Source organism: Conger conger, chromosome 1, assembly GCF_963514075.1.
Source record: "Conger conger chromosome 1, fConCon1.1, whole genome shotgun sequence".
NCBI classification, from domain to species: Eukaryota; Metazoa; Chordata; class Actinopteri; order Anguilliformes; family Congridae; genus Conger; species Conger conger.
The window spans coordinates 52,538,728-52,557,088 of NC_083760.1; the positions used below are offsets into that span (position 1 = coordinate 52,538,728).

The 18,361-nt window shown below is 39.6% G+C and overlaps 1 protein-coding gene across 3 annotated transcripts in view; it reads left to right on the forward strand.

Moving 5' to 3' along the window:
- The window catches only part of LOC133136672 (F-actin-uncapping protein LRRC16A-like), a 102,039-nt gene that overhangs the window by 49,898 nt on the left and 33,780 nt on the right, over positions 1 to 18,361 (forward strand). For all 3 annotated transcript variants that reach the window (XM_061254336.1, XM_061254322.1, XM_061254329.1), the window contains 10 exons: positions 116 to 210; positions 1,105 to 1,191; positions 6,042 to 6,145; positions 7,588 to 7,665; positions 8,121 to 8,197; positions 10,529 to 10,633; positions 10,842 to 10,911; positions 14,835 to 14,916; positions 15,967 to 16,066; positions 16,306 to 16,360. In XM_061254336.1, coding sequence (XP_061110320.1) covers positions 116 to 210; positions 1,105 to 1,191; positions 6,042 to 6,145; positions 7,588 to 7,665; positions 8,121 to 8,197; positions 10,529 to 10,633; positions 10,842 to 10,911; positions 14,835 to 14,916; positions 15,967 to 16,066; positions 16,306 to 16,360 — 853 coding nt within the window. The remainder of the gene's footprint in view (positions 1 to 115; positions 211 to 1,104; positions 1,192 to 6,041; positions 6,146 to 7,587; positions 7,666 to 8,120; positions 8,198 to 10,528; positions 10,634 to 10,841; positions 10,912 to 14,834; positions 14,917 to 15,966; positions 16,067 to 16,305; positions 16,361 to 18,361) is intronic.

Genomic DNA, 18,361 nt, shown 5'->3' on the forward strand with positions numbered 1-18,361 from the left:
TTATTTTTTGTGAATAGAAAGCGGATATAAATTGTATGTAAATTGTTTGTCTGATAATGTTTAAAAAAGCAAAACTATATGGCCGTATATACCTTTACTGTTTCTGAAATTGCAGCGATTTTGCACAGAAGTTGGCCAATGCCATTGCCCATAATCCAGCCTCAGGACTACACACCATAAACCTTGCTAACAACCAGCTTGAAGACAGAGGTACTCTTGTTCCCAGGAATACAGGCCTAGTCTGAATGTTATACACTTCGCCCTTGACCAATTGGCAGTAGCCCTGACCAGGAGAAGAGAGATTCAGTCAGTAATGAGCACTGGTTCAGTTAATTACTTTTTTGTCCCTTCTAGAGAACATTACTCATTCCAAATCAGAAGAAAGCGGGAATAATATGGAGTTTCAGCATTTTAGCTGCAATAAATTACCAATATACTGAGATATGAATGAATCTTTGTCATAAACTATCAGTCTCAGTTTCAGTTTCAGTCTATTACACTATCCAATTAATCAGGCTCCTTTAAAAATTTTGTGTTGGGATTCCTCTTATACCCCACCAAAAGATAAATAATGTATACCATTACAGTTGTACTGGATTGTCTGGTTGAGCTGATGGAGGTGGAATTCCTTTTCTAATTTAGTAGAATTACTGGATATTGAATATGTGGGGTAGGATTAATGGTTTTCGTGAGCTTTAAAGCTTTGTCTATTTTTTTAATGGGTAACTTGTGGTGGAATGGGCTTTCTCTTTAAAATGGCTCTTCGGTGAAGCTCAATCAATGTCAATATTTTAAATATTAATGTTTAGCATCCCTGGTAAATAAGTACACAGTATTCCCTGGCTCTCAGCTACTGTTATTGGCAGATAGTCCTTGTTAGTAAGTGGGACCAGTGTCCTTTCCATACAGTAGCTGTGTTTCAGAGAGCAGAGATATTTTTGAATATAACCACATAATCTATCCCTGGTATGAACTCTGCATGATACTGAAGGCCTGGATTATGCCCTGTTTTAGAACAATTGGCCTACATTTATCAAAAGGTTGTTCTGGTCTCACATTGTATTATATTATCTGACATCTAATGTACTGTTATGTTTCATACAGGTATCGCCTCTCTGAGTGTGCAGTTTGGCAAACTTCGAAAGGGAGTCAAGCATTTGAACTTCTCAAAGACCTCGTTATCACCCAAAGGTAATCAGCACCCGAACAGTTCATATGTCATACCGAATTCGTTAGTGTATTATGGAGGGAAAGAACGAGGCCTTATGATCGTAAAAGGGGTCGGAGCTACCTTCGCACCATCAGTGACTTGCAGATTTGAACCAGTCATTACATTTTATGTAGGGCAAAATGGCCTTTCGTTGAAAAAGGAAAAAAGGCAAGCACAATAGCAAGAGCTCTTTATTAATGTGGCTAATCACCCTGCTGCTTTGAGGACGTACACAGGCGGGTAATACAGGGTGCTAATTGACAGCACTTTCACTTCACAGCTCTGCAGTTCAAGCAGTCTCAGCTGAATCCCTCTCAGGGAGAAGTTATTAATTATGTCATTTACCCCCTGCGCACACACGTACACACACAAATTGATACATATTTGTAATAGAAATAGGAAAAATGTATGAATAAATTACATTAGTACAAATAATAAGACCTATTTAAAAATATTACTGGCACGATTTACAGATTAGATTTTTTTTTCGAGGCACGTAATTGGATTTCATTGGATTGCATTAATAAGGTGCATTTCATCTCAGGATTTCTAGGCTCTTTGATAGTGAAGTGTAAGAAACCACCACCAATATGTAGCACCTGCCTGAGTGATGAATGGATCCCATTTTTGTGCCAGAAAGCCAGCTCAAGTCTAGAAAGGATTAAGAAGATAAGTAAACTGTTGGATGACTGCAGGACCAGATTAAGAAAGTAATTTTTTTAATTTGGCCAGGACACTCTACCCTACTCCCCTTTATGATAAATTTGTGTGCGTCTCCTTACTGACTACACTAAGTATAGGTAAAAGTCCAATCAGTCACGATGATGTCTTTCTAGTAGCTGCTTGGCTAGAAGAGCACCTACTCTTCATCCATAGATCTTCATCTTGCCTCAAATCAGCTGTTTGAATTGAATCCCTCTGGATTCCCATAAAAATGCTTAGAATGCTTAGAAGTATTTTTCTCCTTGATCAGTATTCAGAAAGCTGGCCTGTCTTTCTGAACACTGACAGATTTACGGGTTTTTCGATTATAGGGCTGAGAGATTGCTGTGCCCCTGAAAAAGACCTTGTTAGCTACTCAGTGTTTAAAGTAGTCAAATGAAATGTGGAAGAATGCTGTCTGAGAACAATGATAAGCAGGTGTCAGAAATGAACACATAGTCAGCTTTTGGCCATTTAATTTTGAACACTCACACGCATGACCTACTGCTATTACAGTGATCATATGAATTGACTGATTGATTTAATGGTAAATGATAGATTGATTGATTTATTGCCCTGCTCCTATCTCAAAATCCAATTTATACAACCAATTTCATTCAAAGAGGCAGGCAGAGCATGAAGTCAATGATGGTAATGGATTAATCGTACTGCTTGATGTGCATACGAGGCATTTGTATACTTGTACAACAGGGGCCATCAATCAATAAAATGAATAATTTCCCTTTATTTCGGGTGAATGCACTCATTTGCTGTGTGGGAGACCTGGGACGTTAGTTCAGATTCCCTGAGAGACCTGTCTGTTCGAGATGCCACATATGAGGAGAAATCATTTGTAGTGCTGAGCGATTACTGTTTTTTGAGTGTGGTTCGATTTTGATTCTGTTTGTTTTTTTAAATTATGAATATATCATGAAATAATGATAATTAAAATTCTTTCAAAATCTATTTTCAATGGTTCCAATGTTGTGACTACATATTACTGCAAACTTCCAAACGCTACCAACTTACTGTTTTCAGTGTTCCTCACGAGACACTTTGGCAAGTTTACTAGCAATGTTGACAAAATCATTAGACCAATTTCAAGGCCAGTATGATGTTATGCTTATTAAAAACGACCGGTTTCTTAGACATGTTATTATAGAATATATGTGTTGCTCAGTATTCGCGCAGTAGGCTATATATACCTCTTTGGTACAGCTCCAAACTTTTTAAAATGTACTTGCGCCTGTAGGCACAATGCATCATTGTCATTGTAGTGAACTGCATTGAGTAGCTGGCTTTTAAAAACTATAACCCAAAATATTTTGCACAATGAGCTCAGAGAAAAACACTGTTTATCCACCAAATTAATTCAATTCAAATATCGAACCGACTTCGCCCGATTGATGATTTAAACACCAAAATCTTGCTTAATCACTCAGCATTAGTAATTTTAGAGTCTCCCAATGTACAAAAATAGAAAAATAAATACAGCAAATGCAATCCAGCTTGACAATGAGGGGGACCTTTGAATCAGGGTGTTCTGACAGTTGACATCCCACCATGGAGGCTTGGGACTGGCAGTGATTTCTGAAAGGCCACAGTTCAGTGGTGGTTGTCTTGAAAATTCGGTCTACTGGGGCTACCCAATTCTGACTGTTCATAGTGTGGTGCATACATACCACTCAGTCAAGTGTGTTTGTATGCTTTGTTGGTCTAGTGACAGGTGCTAATGTAAGGGGTCCAGTAACTGTGCTGTAGTGGTCAGGGGCTGGTCCCTGATGCTCCTCACAGTGAAACTTGATTAATTGATTTCATGGAAATGTATAGTAGAACCACTGTTATTTCAAGTACTGATTATTTGCTTATGAATAAATAATGCTCATAAACAGTGCCAATTCATTATTTATATAAACATCCAATATTTTCAACTGCAAAGTTGTCATTTTTGTAATGTAATACCATACTGATTTCAGTGTACATACATATATCAAATACATGCTGAAGTGCAAACATGGATTTGACTCATACTTATAAGTGTGCTCTCAGGAACCTGTAACATCAGAAGATTAGCTTGTGCCTAATGCCTAAAGTGGAATACATTGTGGTGTATTTCTAAAAGGAAAAATACATGCACAACCTACAGAAGAAATATACCTGACCTCTTCAGGTTCTTAAATTTAAAAGACAGTATTTTTCAACGAATGGATTGAACTTTTCTTGGATTGGCTGAATTGAAATGCAGTTGATACCAACTTGGGTTCACCGTTTCCTCCATATACTCTGTGTGACCCACTGGAGAATTACTTTATAGGTGTTTGCTCGACCAGCAGGACCAGCTGGATACTGTCACTTACCACAAGCTTCTGATGTATTTGGAAATAATTTCTCTCTTATAAGAAATGCATAGATTTTGCTTGGATCAAATGTGATGCATTTTAATGAGTCTACAGTACGCCAATTAGGTTCCCAATGGGGTTGAAAACCTGGCTGATTAAAAACCATCCCTTCAAACAAATGCCACAGCCAGTGGGTGATCTGCCATGGGGACTGCAATAAAGTCGCCAACATCAGCGTCGTGTTGTGAAATATTACTGCGCATAAACCAACGCCTTGTTTCACAGCAGACCATTTTGTGTTTTTTTGGGTCGGTCTGTGTTCGGTAGTTAGCACGGAGCACTGATCAAAAAAAGGGGGAAAAAATGAAGAATGTGACCTGGGTGTGTAACGCAAGGAGAAGGGAGTTGCTTGTTTTTTGTATGCAACTAATTTGTGTAATGACAGGCTCCTCAGCGGACACCCTCGTAGAACCGCCATCTGTTTTGTTTTTGTTTTTGTTTTCTGGGGCCTGGGAATGACCAGGTGCTAATGCACTGCTACCATGATCATGTCTAACATTCCCTGTTGCATCATTCACCAGGTACTGTAGTCTTTGGTAATGGTAAAGATTGCCAGCTTTTTCATTTGGCTGGTTATGAACCTGGCCAAGATCGTGTTTGGTCTTTCAAAGGCTATCAAACACCATAAATTTGGTCTGTTGTGAATTCTTTTTCACAAATACAGTGGACATTACAGGGATGGGACAGATGTATGAATATGGTTGGGCATTTCCAGTTCCAGGCAGAAAAGGGGGGTGGGGGTGGGTGGAAACCCTCATTTGCTCTGACCATGTTGTGATATTCTTGGTTTGTCGAATCTTTGTTTCATCTAGTTTAATACATTTCAGAATGTTATTAATAAATGTTGATTGAGAGGTTCCAGCTGCAAATTGACAATTAGATAGATTTTGATGTATGCATAATAACAGGCAGCAAAGGCTTGGTTTTGCTAAACAACAACAAACTGCTTGATGGCTCGATATGTAAGTAGATGGGTAGACAGACATTGAGCAATAAATCGAACTAACCCGATTAAAAAAACTGAGTTTTGTGGCAGACAACAGTCCTGCTGATATTGATGCCATGTTCAATCTCTTTATATGGATTTATTCAGAAGACATTTTTTGACTGTTAGAGTCCTGGCCATTGCTGTGAATTATCACTGAACCTTTGTTGGCATTTGCAGTAAGTTCCGAATCACATTCTTGAATTCTCCTTTGTCTATGCTTCTCCCAACGGCTAAATTATTCAGAACTGTAGTTGAGGTTTCTCATTGTCATTTATGAGTTTGTCACAAACATTATGGACCTCACTTCATGCCAAGCAAACGGGCTTGTATATCCTCAAGATGAAGATCAAGGTGATGCACATAAGCCCAAAACCCCCCACCTCTCTTTCCATAGATGGTGAGGAACTGGAGTGAATGATTTCACACACCTACAAGGTTGCAATAGACTTCAGTCAATTAGGATGTCAAATCAATACAGCTTGAAGAACACAATCCAACTGTACATTAGTTGCTGTAAGGCTCTGGATCTTGGAGAGTGAAAAAGAAGTATGGCTTCATCACTCTAAATGTAGAGTCTTTCCATCATGGTTGTCTGCGGCCTGCAATGTCTGCAACGTCTACCAAGTTATCCAACGGAGACTTGTATGAGAAGTCACAATGTAGTAATGTATGGTGGGATACTCCTGCAATGTACAACTCTGGGTTTGATGTCATTTCCTATGCACGCTTCTTCTTGTTTCAGGTGTGAATAGCCTTTGTCAGTCACTGAGTGCCAACCAGCCAATTGCCAGCACACTCACACACCTCGACCTCTCAGGGAATGTTCTACGAGGAGATGACCTCACGGTATGCACCGCACTGCATACACACACACACACACACACACACTAAAACTGTGACTAAGAAGTTACCTACTTTTTTACCATGATTAAGGTCTTAATTGAAGTTACCTGTACCATAATTTCAGTAATATACAGTGGCTTCAAAAGTATTCAGACCCCTTCACTTTTTGCACTCTTTATTGTGTTGTAAATGTTATTTAAAAAAGATAAAATAAGCCATTTTTGCCCGTCAATATACAATCCATAACCCATAATGACAAAGTGAAAATGTGTTTTTAGAATATTTGGCAGATTTATTAAAAATGTGAATTGTGGGACCTTGTATACACAGGTGAACTAGCCCTCTTTTTGTTCTGTTACTTTCTTCAACCAACCATTATTTATACATTATTTATACAAAGGTTTTTGCGATGTGTTTCTTTTGCAGACGCATGTAAATTGCTTCATCACACTATTGTCAATATTGCGATTATTTTGAGCATAGCTATGATCCCCGATAGTACCTTCTTTACCATTTCACAGAAGTGGAGCACTGACTGTTAAGAAACAGTTGGTATTATCATCCTTCATTTGAGCTTCATTGAGAATCAGATCAGGTTCTCCCAGACAGGAAGGCCGGTCTGCCAGGCCAGTTCTCCCACAGAGAGCGTCTCTGGCTGGCTTTCCTGTTTAGTGTCTGTGCTTGGCTGCCTCTTCACAAACGGCAATGAAAACGAAACTGGCCCCCAGTGGCTGGACACTCCTTCCCCCCTCAGTTTCTCTCATACTCCATCTCTCTTTCACACGCACACACACACACAGACACACACACACACTCACACACACACACACATATACGCACACTCCCCCACACACACACACACACACACACACACACACGTCACATCCCCCAGGCCCAGCACCTGCCAGCAGCCTCATTTGCACTCATAATGTCCGTCTCAGTATCACAGCATTGATTGCGCACACAGCACAGGGCAGTATTGACACCTGTGTCTCGACAGCCTCTGCCATCCTTGTTCGGTTGGGAATCAAAATGGTTGTCACATAGTACTGCAGTGAATTTATCCCTCCCCCCTGCTGATGTTGAATGGGACTGCGACACGAGCCACCCTTACACCACACACTGCAAGATCACTTTGTAAAAGCTTTAAAAGGTTTGATGGGTTTACATTTTCATGGATTTAGTGATTAGGTTGTACTAATTTGCGAGATCCGCCCATCTCCAGATGACTCACAGACGTGATTGGAGGTCCCCATGGGGATGGCACTTAGTCTGATAACCTCAATGCACTGAAATATTGTTGACTGCATTCCAAGCCAGTTGGCAGAGCTGAGGATACTGTACAGTAGGCTCCAAGCTGCCATGTAGAATCATCACATTTTTTTTTTGTAAACAACACTGGAACAGTACCTCGTGGACTGTCTTTAATTTGGATATTTTTGTAGAACCTATACCATTTCCTGGGCCAGCCGAACAGCCTGACCACTCTGGACCTGTCCAACACTGACTGTTCACTGGACCTGGTGAGTGAGCAGACAGTCCACTGCTTCTGTTTCACTCTGTCATACCCTGCCTTTCCATGCTTTACCTTTATTCTCAATAATTTTGAAATATGTGCCTTAGATTTGAATGTACACTCAGTGACCAGTACAGGTAAACTTGTACACCAGCTTGTTAATGCACATATCTAATCAGCCTATCATGTGGCAGCAAGTCGATGCATAAAACATTGTAGATATGGTCAAGAGGTTCAGTTCCACATTGAACTTTGAATTGGATGGGCTACTGCAGCAGAAGAGCAATACAGAAGTCCAATAAATTCCTAATAAAGTGATCACTGAGTGTATTTTCATAACTCATGATGTCTTCCAACACTTTTTCTGGAATCCGCCAGGATGCTGATTTATAGTCTACTCGAGGGTGAATTATGTATGGATGCTGTGTATAGCCAGTTGTGACTTGTTCATCTGTCTTCCAGGTGTGTTCTGCACTTCTACGGGGCTCTGTCCAGCACCTGTCCATTCTAAACATGTCAAAGAGCATTTTTGCCCACAGGTGAGAAAAAAAACAAAAAAAACGTGGTTAGTCAAGATTATCACACTATCGTCAGTCCAACAATAGTCACTTGAGATCAATGACCGATTTTTCAAGCAAGACCTGGCTGAAATGGCAGCAAAACACAACAAACAAGACACAAACACAGACAAGAACATAAAAGGCAAAGTGGCACAAAGGGATACATTTGAGCTGGAGCAGATATGATTGAATGTGATTGGGTGGGGAGATCGGAGGATACGGTAAAAAGGGTAGGGTAAGAAAGAAGAGGGAAGGTGAGGCTTTGCGGGAGGGTGCTGGGTAGAGACAGTCAAGGTAATTTAAATATAACACCACATTATACTGTGAAGCATCAACATTTTCCCCATCTCATTCTATAGAATGTATTATTGAGATGCTGGGTGACTCATTCAGGTAAAGCCACATGGTGTGGTGCATGGATGAGCCCACAGTCTCGGATCGAATGTACTGTAGACCATGCCAGTACCGACAGGCTGGTGACACCATGCGATTCGGAAGAGAACCATGGATGCCTTCATTCCCCCAGTTGACTGTGGAGATTGCACATGAATATGGCTACAAATAGTTAATTGGACATGTTCAGCCCCTCATTGGGTGCAAGATTTATAGAAGTATTATCTGGAAGCCAAGCAAAGGCCCTTTGTAGTGAGGTTGGTCTTCCCCCTCCCAGTCTAGACAATCTGTTCAAACAGTTGCCCTCAGAATAAGTAACACAAGCAAGCATCAAGAATCCTCAAGCAGGCTCCAGGAGGATTCATCTGTATGCATGTGTGGGTGTTTGTGCAGGAACCAGGAGGCAGGGCTGCTGCTACCGTTCGGGTTATTGAACCGGCAGCCTTGTCTGATTACAAGCCGTGGCCGATTTCACCTCAGTGAAATCCCACAGAGAACCCCTCCTCTCAAAGATGTGCAGTTCTCCCTCCCCCTGGTGTCTTATTTCCGTTATTTCTGTGTGTTACAGGTAGTTGTTTAGGACAATTAGAATCAAACTTAAGGTGAACATGGCGTGGTGTTTGGAAATTTAATATTTTCAGACCCGCAAGTGAAATCTCATGCTGATTGGAATTGGAGCCAGAGTGCCCAAGGAGCTCCTTGACAAATTGACCATTGACCCCTAACCAGTTTTCTCAGGTCTCCCAATCCCAGCTGTGCCCAATCCTAATGAGGGTTTAGCACTCTTTTATACCAAGGCTTTGTTGAATGCTGAATTCTGCTTTATGTTGGGGTCGCATCACCCCGTTTTGGCTTATTTTGAAATGATTTACTCGCTCACATTATTTGCTTTTTATGTGTCCTTCAAAAGGGAATTTCTCTCACCTTGGAGGCAAATTAACACATTTGCAATAATTATTCTCTAACCAATGGGTTTAATCTGCTTCCAAGTGCATCGGACAGAATCTTGTGACAACCATGTTCTGAGCTGAGATAATATGTGCCAAGGAATCAGCAGGCATTTCATTCATTTACTCACAATGCATGAGGGTAACAGTCGTTGGTCCTTTCTGTGCTCTGTTCATGGTGTTTGTACCGCATAGCACTTCTGCTATTTTACATCTATATTCTATAAATCAGTTTCGTAAATGAGGCAGCAGGAAAATCTACCTTGAGATTTTGTCACAAATGCCATTTGGAGTTATTATAGTATTGTTTGGAGTGAATATTGTATAAAACCCTTTGTATGTGAATACTGTCAGCAAATTCAGTGGTGATTGCTGTTAAACGGCCACTTTTACATGCTCCAGTGTTTAGCCAGGGAGTATGCTTGAGATGTAAACCCCAGCTAAGCCATTTTTATGGTGGACAGAACTGATTGTCATCGTCTTTGTCTTTATATAATTTCTGTTTATCAGCAGTGTCTCACAGTGTAAAGACTACTGTTGAAATGTGCTGGTTGTAACACCATGAAAGCTGTGTGCTGCTCATCATCATGGGTGTTGCAGCATATTGGAGCCCTGGCGGCACCTCAGCCTTTACTCTGCTCAAGGCCGAGCTGCTGTCAGCCTTGGATTGGTGCCCTAGGATATGGACTCTGTTAGCATGAGTCAGATGGGACTGTCATGGTGCAGTCCCCAGCTGGCTTCCCAGATGCCTGTAGGTTTGGAGTCGGTAGCTTTACTTCCTCCATACCCTGTTGGGTTGGGAGTAATGTGGGCTTGGGAAATGAATTTCAGAGCATGACCAATATTATTAGCCAAAACACTGTTCATAATGTTCCCTCAGGAATATGTGCTTCAAGAAAGCCAGTAAAATTTATAAAAATGTGTACATTAAAGATGGCATGCTTATAATCCGGATTTTGTTTGACACCAGAAAAGGTAAAGAGGTCGCTCCCTCCTTCAAGCATTTCTTCAGCACGGCTGAAGCTCTGAGCAGCATCAACGTGTCAGGAACAAAGATTCCACCAGAGGGCCTAAAGTAAGTCCCTTGCTGTTGATGTGTGTCTGATACTATTCACTGACTTGTGAGTCTTTACATCATTAGAACTATGATCAGCAGCAGATCTCTTTTCCCACAGGACGTTATTGCAGAAACACATACTCAGTTAAAAATTGTATGTCAAAATTGACTGGTTATGACATTTTATGCTAGGAGATTTACTTTCTTTCAAAAATGACTTCCTCAGAGCAATGTTACTGGGCCTTGCCAACAATCCCTACCTGAAGGATGTCTCTCTGGACCTAAGCTGTTGTGAGGTAGGAATGCTGTAAGCTTTTCTAAATAAAAAATCGGTATACTTGTTTTTTCTCTTGTGATTGGGAGGTGTGCTGCTCGCAGTCTGTCTGAATGTATGATTGATGGAAAAGAAATGGGCATTCGGGGACTCTTATCTTAAAATTCATTTTTTTTTTATGATTTTAGCCTTTGGCATGTTGAGATTTTTTAGATGTTTTGCTGCCAGTGTTCCAGGGCTACTCCTTAAGATCAATGGCACAATGAATTCAACAAAGTACCAGGAGATTTTGGCAGAAAATCTGGTCTCTGCTAGGAAGCTGATATTTTGTCATAGGTAGATTATGGTTAAAACACACAAAAAAAAAACAGCTAATGGCTAATGAGGACCAGGGTTGGCTGCCTCTTATCTGTGGGATATACAGCTGGAACAGGCTAGCAGGACAAAAACATATGAAATAAAACCTTAGTACAGCGGTGTCAAACTGAATCCCCAGGGGGCCGCAGTGTCTGCGGGTTTTTGTGGTTTCCTTTCAATCAGCTGCCATTTAAGGCCAACTAAGGCCTTGAGAACAAGGCGTGTGGATACTTTAACCAATCAATGACTTGAATGAACCCAGAATAAACCAAAAACCAGCAGATACTACGGCCCTCCAGGAATGGAGTTTGACACCTGCGCCTTAGTAGAACTTCTGTTAATCACGAGAGACAACCATTAAGTATGCTAATTTAGCCCTCAGCTCATCCCTGGCATGAAGGTACTTCATGATCTTGTATAGAATTTGATAACATCAGATGAAATAGGATGACTGAATGAGAGTGTGTTTGTAAATCCCTTGATGTTTATCAATGATAGAAAGGCAGTTACGTCTAGTCGATTGCTAGGACTAGCCTGACGGCAGTTATTACAAAGTCAGAATCTTTCTTTCAATTATCCGACCAATTTGTGCATTTTGTCACTGGTGGTGAAAGTGTATTTATTTAATTAAACTGAGCTTACCATTTCAGCTTCAGGAAAAGAGGGTTAGCAGTTTTTATTAACAAAATGTTTAATCGTTCACATCCCTATTTCTTATTCACAGTAAGCAATTTTCAAGATCAAAATATTTACTGAACACACCCCAATCAGGTTTGAAAATCGTCGATAGCCTAAGCTACCCACAGCTGCAGGTAAAAATAATAATGTGGTATCTCAGCGATGCCCATCAAAAGCTCCACATGAATCCACTTGAAAAACGTTTCTACTCACTAATATGACCCCAGAATATGATTTTGAAAAGTCACGATAGCCCATCTCTGTAGATAATGCACTGATTCTTAGTTTTCTCGCACATTGTTGTGAAACTGCTTTGTTGTGAAAGCCGAGAAATAAAAAAAGTAGTCTACACGTTGCCTTAAATTTTTCTGTACCGATTGGTTACCACTGATTGTGTGCATACTTCTTACCAGTTTATCTTGAATGTATTTTCTTCTATCTAGCTAGTTTAGCTAGGCCACTATTAGAGCCGCTGCCTTCCAGGCATCACAGTGACCGATTATGGCAGACCAGCGCCATCTACAGTATATGACTGGAACTGTTCAACCAGTTCTGCAGAAATCCGCAGAAGAATAACTCCCCACGGAATTACGCAGTTCAGTGCTTATTTTAAATGACTTCAAATGTAACTTAACCAATCAGCACATGGAGATACATCAGACAAAGCAAGAACACTGATTCCAACTATATTTTTCAGTGGGAGAAAAAATATTAATTCAATATATTTACCACATTCTTAACATTGACTTGCACTACATTGAAACTGGTAGTTTAAACGCGTATACGTTTCTGGTGCTAGTATGCAACATCTCTCAAAAAGACCAGGAAATGAAAACATTTTCAAGCTCAGTTTTCACTGCTTAGGTTAAACCAGTCCACATAATTATGTCTGTTCTAGTAGTGCATCAGATGAATTGTACTTTAAGAAGCTGATGATAAACATATGAGCCCATGGTTGCTATTTTTGCTATATAGTGAAGAAAAGCACACTTGTTGGAATCTGTAATACATTGTTCACATTGCCATAATTGGACTTAGTTGACTAAAGCACTAAAATTGACTAAGTGTGTGGTAGCAGGGCAGTATAATTTTAACATGCCATTTCACATATTCCACTTCCTATCAAAACACCCATAAATAAATTTGACATCCCGACTCAAAATTCCTGCATAATGGGCCAGGGAGAGCATCGAAAATTAAATTTGCATTGGTAATAGTGTCACATCATCTGCTCTCAAACAAAGAAGGGTAGTAATGTATTCCGTGTAATTGTGAGAACTTAGTCCACTGGAAACTGATTTTTGAAATCTGCATGTGCAATTAATTTGTTTGTCTCAAAGCCTTTCCTTTATTGCATGTTGTGTGTGGCCTGGTTCCCTATGCAATGTGTAGTTAGTGTGCATAACTGCTTGCTATAACCTGATATGTGCTCTTCTCTTCCGTATTGCTCTCGTAAGCTTGGCCACTGTGTAAGTACTGCTCCTGCTAACTCCCTACAGTCTCTGCATTCATGTTCTTTCACTTTTCCTTACTCTCATAACCATACATATCAAATCATTTTAAGTGCTGTGTATGATGCACCATGGATTTTCATTTCAGTTTCTTTTCATTTCTTATTACATTTGAATTTTCAGATCAATTTAATAATTTGCATAATAAAATATACAGTCATTCTGCTTTTTCTACAATTCATCATTGTCTGATTATGGGTTCAGGTATTGCATGTAGTCAGTTACGGGTGTGTATTCAGGTTATAGGAATGTCATAGTTCAGTGTACATGTGGGCTGTTTAGAGAACTGGGAAATTGTGAAGCTCATATGTTCTGTGTAATCTAACTTACCGGATACAGCTTTGCATGTAGTATCATGATTGCTGTTGTTAAATCGTTTGAGCCTTGATTAATGGGTCCTGGCCGGGAGGGATTGTTTCATGGCACTGTCGCAACCAGATAATGAAGTTCACTTGAAGGGATCAGTCCGGTTTTAAAAATTTTATTTTCATTTTAACTCGTGCCCAACTCATTCCTTGCATGCAAGGAATATTTTAAATACCTAAAGAAGTTTCTGATGATCAGCCAGATTTACAATTGCCATTATAGGGGCATTCTAGGAGAAAGAAACAAAGTTTTGGAGCAGCTTGTGCAGTGATGTTTGTGTTACTGCACATACCTTGTTCACTGCTAAATTACTGTATATAGACATTAAATTTAATCTAAATATTTTAAATAATGGTCTTTCCAGCAGACTTTCAAAGAGAGAAACCCCCTCTTCACTGTGTAACCGCTTCGCAAATGTCACCCTGACTGTCTTTTTAAGACCTTTTTGTTAATATCACTAACTTTTGCCAAAACTTTTATTTTTTACGCATCTGCAAAGACAGAACGAAATGTCTGGTACTCCATTGGCTCAATCTATTGGCAGAACACTACCCTAGAAAACCTAGCTGCACCCCAAAAATCCAACATCCAACAATTCACTCCAAACAACCCGTTACATACTTTTGCCATTAAAATTTTATACTCATGAAGCAAAGTCCACAACAATACCATACAATGTGCCCGTCTTATCGTGCTTTGTTCTGCTGTGCCACATCCTCATCTTCATGTTGTATTGTGTACCTGTTTTTCATTTATGTTAATAAAGAAGTAGATAAGAACCGATCTCTATTTATTCAGTGTTGTATTATATATTTGGCCTCCAAGATTTGGTAGCTTCGCAGTATTAAAAAGACTTTGTCCTGAAGTGGTGCTTCACATTCTGTGGAACTCGGGAAACATTGGTTGCAAAGTGGGGCCCGGCAGGAGGGACTGTTTATGCCATGCTGTATTTTAACCATTCCCTTTGGTAGTGTATTAGCAGTAGTGTTTGTTTCCTGTAACCTGTAACATCACCTCCCTGTCTGATCTGCAGTTGAGGTCTGGTGGCTCACAGGCCTTAGAGGGGTGTATTGCAGAGATTCCCAACATATCCAGTCTGGACATATCTGACAATGGTGAGCGAATTTCTTTGTATATCTCTTATATATCCAAGTGAGTACACATTGGTGATCTTTGAGCTGAGCTGAAAGTGTTCAGAGATTTCAAAAGCCATTATATAATTGCAGTTCAACATCTGTGCCGCAAATGAAATTGAATCTGCCAGCAAAATTAGTAACATGCAAACCATATAAACATTGTGCTCAATACCAGATGATATAAATCCTATCTATATTTTGCTGTGTTTTTGTGTTTGTAGTTATGGTGTCAAAGTGGTTAAAGAGCCGGCATCCCCAGCTGCTGTATTTTGGCAAACGTGTTAATCCAGGAAGTTATCGCTGAGCCTTATATTTCCTTTCAATGTCTTAATGATCACTTGACAGGACATCTGGTTTTAATTATGCTGCTACTAATTTAACTGTTTTGGCAAGTTGCAGCTCTGTATTAGTCTAAAGAAAGGCCTGATTTGCTCTGTCTGGCTTTGGCCGTTGTGACATGTGTTAAGTTAAGTGTTCCATGTTGTGCAGAAAAAGACAATTTCATGTTGTAAAATGTCTTTAGACGTGAGTACATTAGCATTTATCATGCTGCCAAACTAGCTCTTCTGTGCCTGTCCTGATCACTTTAAGCCATATGGACTTTTGTGTATACTAAATTCATGAATGCAATGATAATTTAGAAAATGTTTCATATACAAATTAGTCATAATTATTTTGCAAATGGTAATTTAATGAAAAGAAAGATTTCATGTCCACAGAATGATTATAACCATATTCCTATAATGCTCAAAATAATGTATTTTTCATTTAGGAAATTTCCAGCGCAGCTTTACAAATTAGACTTGACTGTATTGATGAATTGAACAGTTTTTGGGTTGTTGTGGGAAAAAATAGGAACTTTTGCTGAAATATCACATTGAATTGACATGTTTCCATAAATCAGAAATATAGTGTAGCTGTAAAGCTCATGCTTGTTGCTCTTTCCTGAGCAAAGTGCAAGAGATTCGCCATTATATTCTTCAGGCAGTCTTGCAGTGATTAAATGTGGCTTTCTTTGTTTTTCTGGAGGTTTGGACTCTGACCTGACTACTTTAATGGTGTGGCTTTCCAAAAATCGATCCATCCGGCATCTGTCACTGGGGAAGAACTTCAACAACATCAAATCAAAGTAAGTACCTGGTCAGGAGCCAGGAGGCTGTGATAAGCAGGCTGGTTCAGCCTCTGCTGATTATTATTTTTGAGCTTTTATGTTCTCTTCGTGGCCCTCTCAGAACCCCCAAAGCTACATTGGAGAGAGAGAAGATAAACTATGTTAGAGTGATCTGGTCAAAAAGCATTTTTTCTTGATTGCTGGCACCAGTTGTATTCATAAGTTTGTACAATGTTTTTTGTTGTTGTGTCATACAGGAACCTAGCTCCTGTCTTGGACAACCTTGTGCACATGATACAGGATGAGGAATCGGTGAGTTAACCCCATCAGGGTGGATGACACATCAGTCTCACAGACATGGAGCACTTGCCTGCTTATATGGAAACATCTTGTTGACACAAGTATTACATTTTACTTAGATGATTTGAATATCTGCAATACTGTAATATGTACAATGTGCATCATAATTCATTGCACAGTGACACATTTTTTAGTTTGGTTCTATACTCTTTGAGTTTGAAACAATACAATGACAACGATGAGAATACTCTCAAATTCTGACATAATGCTCACTGTATATCATTCTGTAATATTTATAAATAAATGTGAGCACTTAATTTCGGCATAAAATATGGGGAGATTCCAAATTAAATGCTTCCAAATAGGATTGTTAATATCTCTGATATTTGTGTGTCGGATTGATTTTTCATGAATTGTAATGGTAAACTATCCTTTGGGTTCAAATGTAAGCTCCAGTAGTTGCTACAAAGCTTTGTTTGTCACTGTTACTACAGTACAAGCTGTGTTAGATATTATTGGCCTGAGGCGATGCCAGTCAGGCCAACTGACTGCCATGATTTCTGTATCAGCTTGCTCGCTCTAGTGTGCTTTCTGTTTATCGGAGACTGCAGGTTGAAGTGGTACCAAGGCTTGGCTGGCAGCCATCCCAGAGAGGAGTGATTTATTGTTTTGTTTTTGTTAGATTCCGTACATTTTGTCGATTTTCTAGGTTGTAACGTGTACTGTAGGTTTTAACATGATAAACATAAGCCTGTCTTGAATGTATGCAAATGTTTTAGGCTATTGGGAAAGTATAGTGCAGTCTAAGTATTTGGACAGTTGTATAATTTTAGTTATTTTGGCTCTGTACTCACTCTGTATTTAGAGTACATTTATATTTGGTGATTGGTGTAAAAATGACATCCCTTTTTATACATAGTCCCCCAAAATTATTTGGACAGTTGTCTTCTCAGGTGTTTCTTACTTGTCATTTCCTAAGTGCGGTTAAAAGAAAGCTTTCAGTATCTAGTCTTGATTCTAGGCTTTTGATTGCCTTTGGAGTCTGTTATTGGCGTTTGTCAACATGAGGACCAGAGTGAGTGTCAATGAAGCCATTATGAAGCTGGAAATAAGAATGACATATGCCAAACATTAGGCTTAGCAAAATAAACTGTTTGGAACATCATTAAAAAGAAAGGGAGTACTGGTGAGCTCAGTTATTGCAAAGGGGCTGGTATTCCAAGGAAAACCTCTACATTTGATGATTGAACAATTCCCATCATGGAAAAACCCAAAGTCACGTTTCTCACTGATCAGAAACACTCTTTCTGGCAGGCATAAACGTGTCAGAAGATTTCACAATCTACAGAGGCTACAACACACAAGGCAAACCACTACCTAGCTGCAAAAACAGGATGGCTGGTTTACTGTTTGCTAAGTAGTACCTAAAAGACTACTTAGTGCCTGCAGAGTTCTGGAAAGAGGTCTTGTGGACAGATGAGACCAATATTGACTTGTATCAAAGTTCCGGCAAGAGCTAAATGTTGAGGCTAAAATGAACTGCCCAAGAACTCATATATGAAACATGGTAGTGCTGGGGTTAAGGTTTGGGCATATACAGTGGTGTGAAAAAGTGTTTGCCCCCTTCCTGATTTTGTTTATTTATTTATTTTTTATTATTATTATTTTTTTCCCCACCCTTAAATGTTTCAGATCATCAAACAAATTTAAATATTAGTCAAAGACAACACAAGTAAACACAAAATGCAGTTTTTAAATGAAGGTTTTTATTATTAAGGGAGAAAATAAATCCAAACCTACATGGCCCTGTGTGAAAAAGTGATGGCCCCCTAAACCTAATAACTGGTTGGGCCACCCTTAGCAGCAACAACTGCAATCAAGTGTTTGCGAAAACTTGCAATGAGTCTCTTACAGCGCTGTGGAGGAATTTTGGCCCACTCATCTTTGCAGAATTGTTGTAATTCAGCCACATTGGAGGGTTTTCGAGCATGAACCGCCTTTTTAAGGTCATGC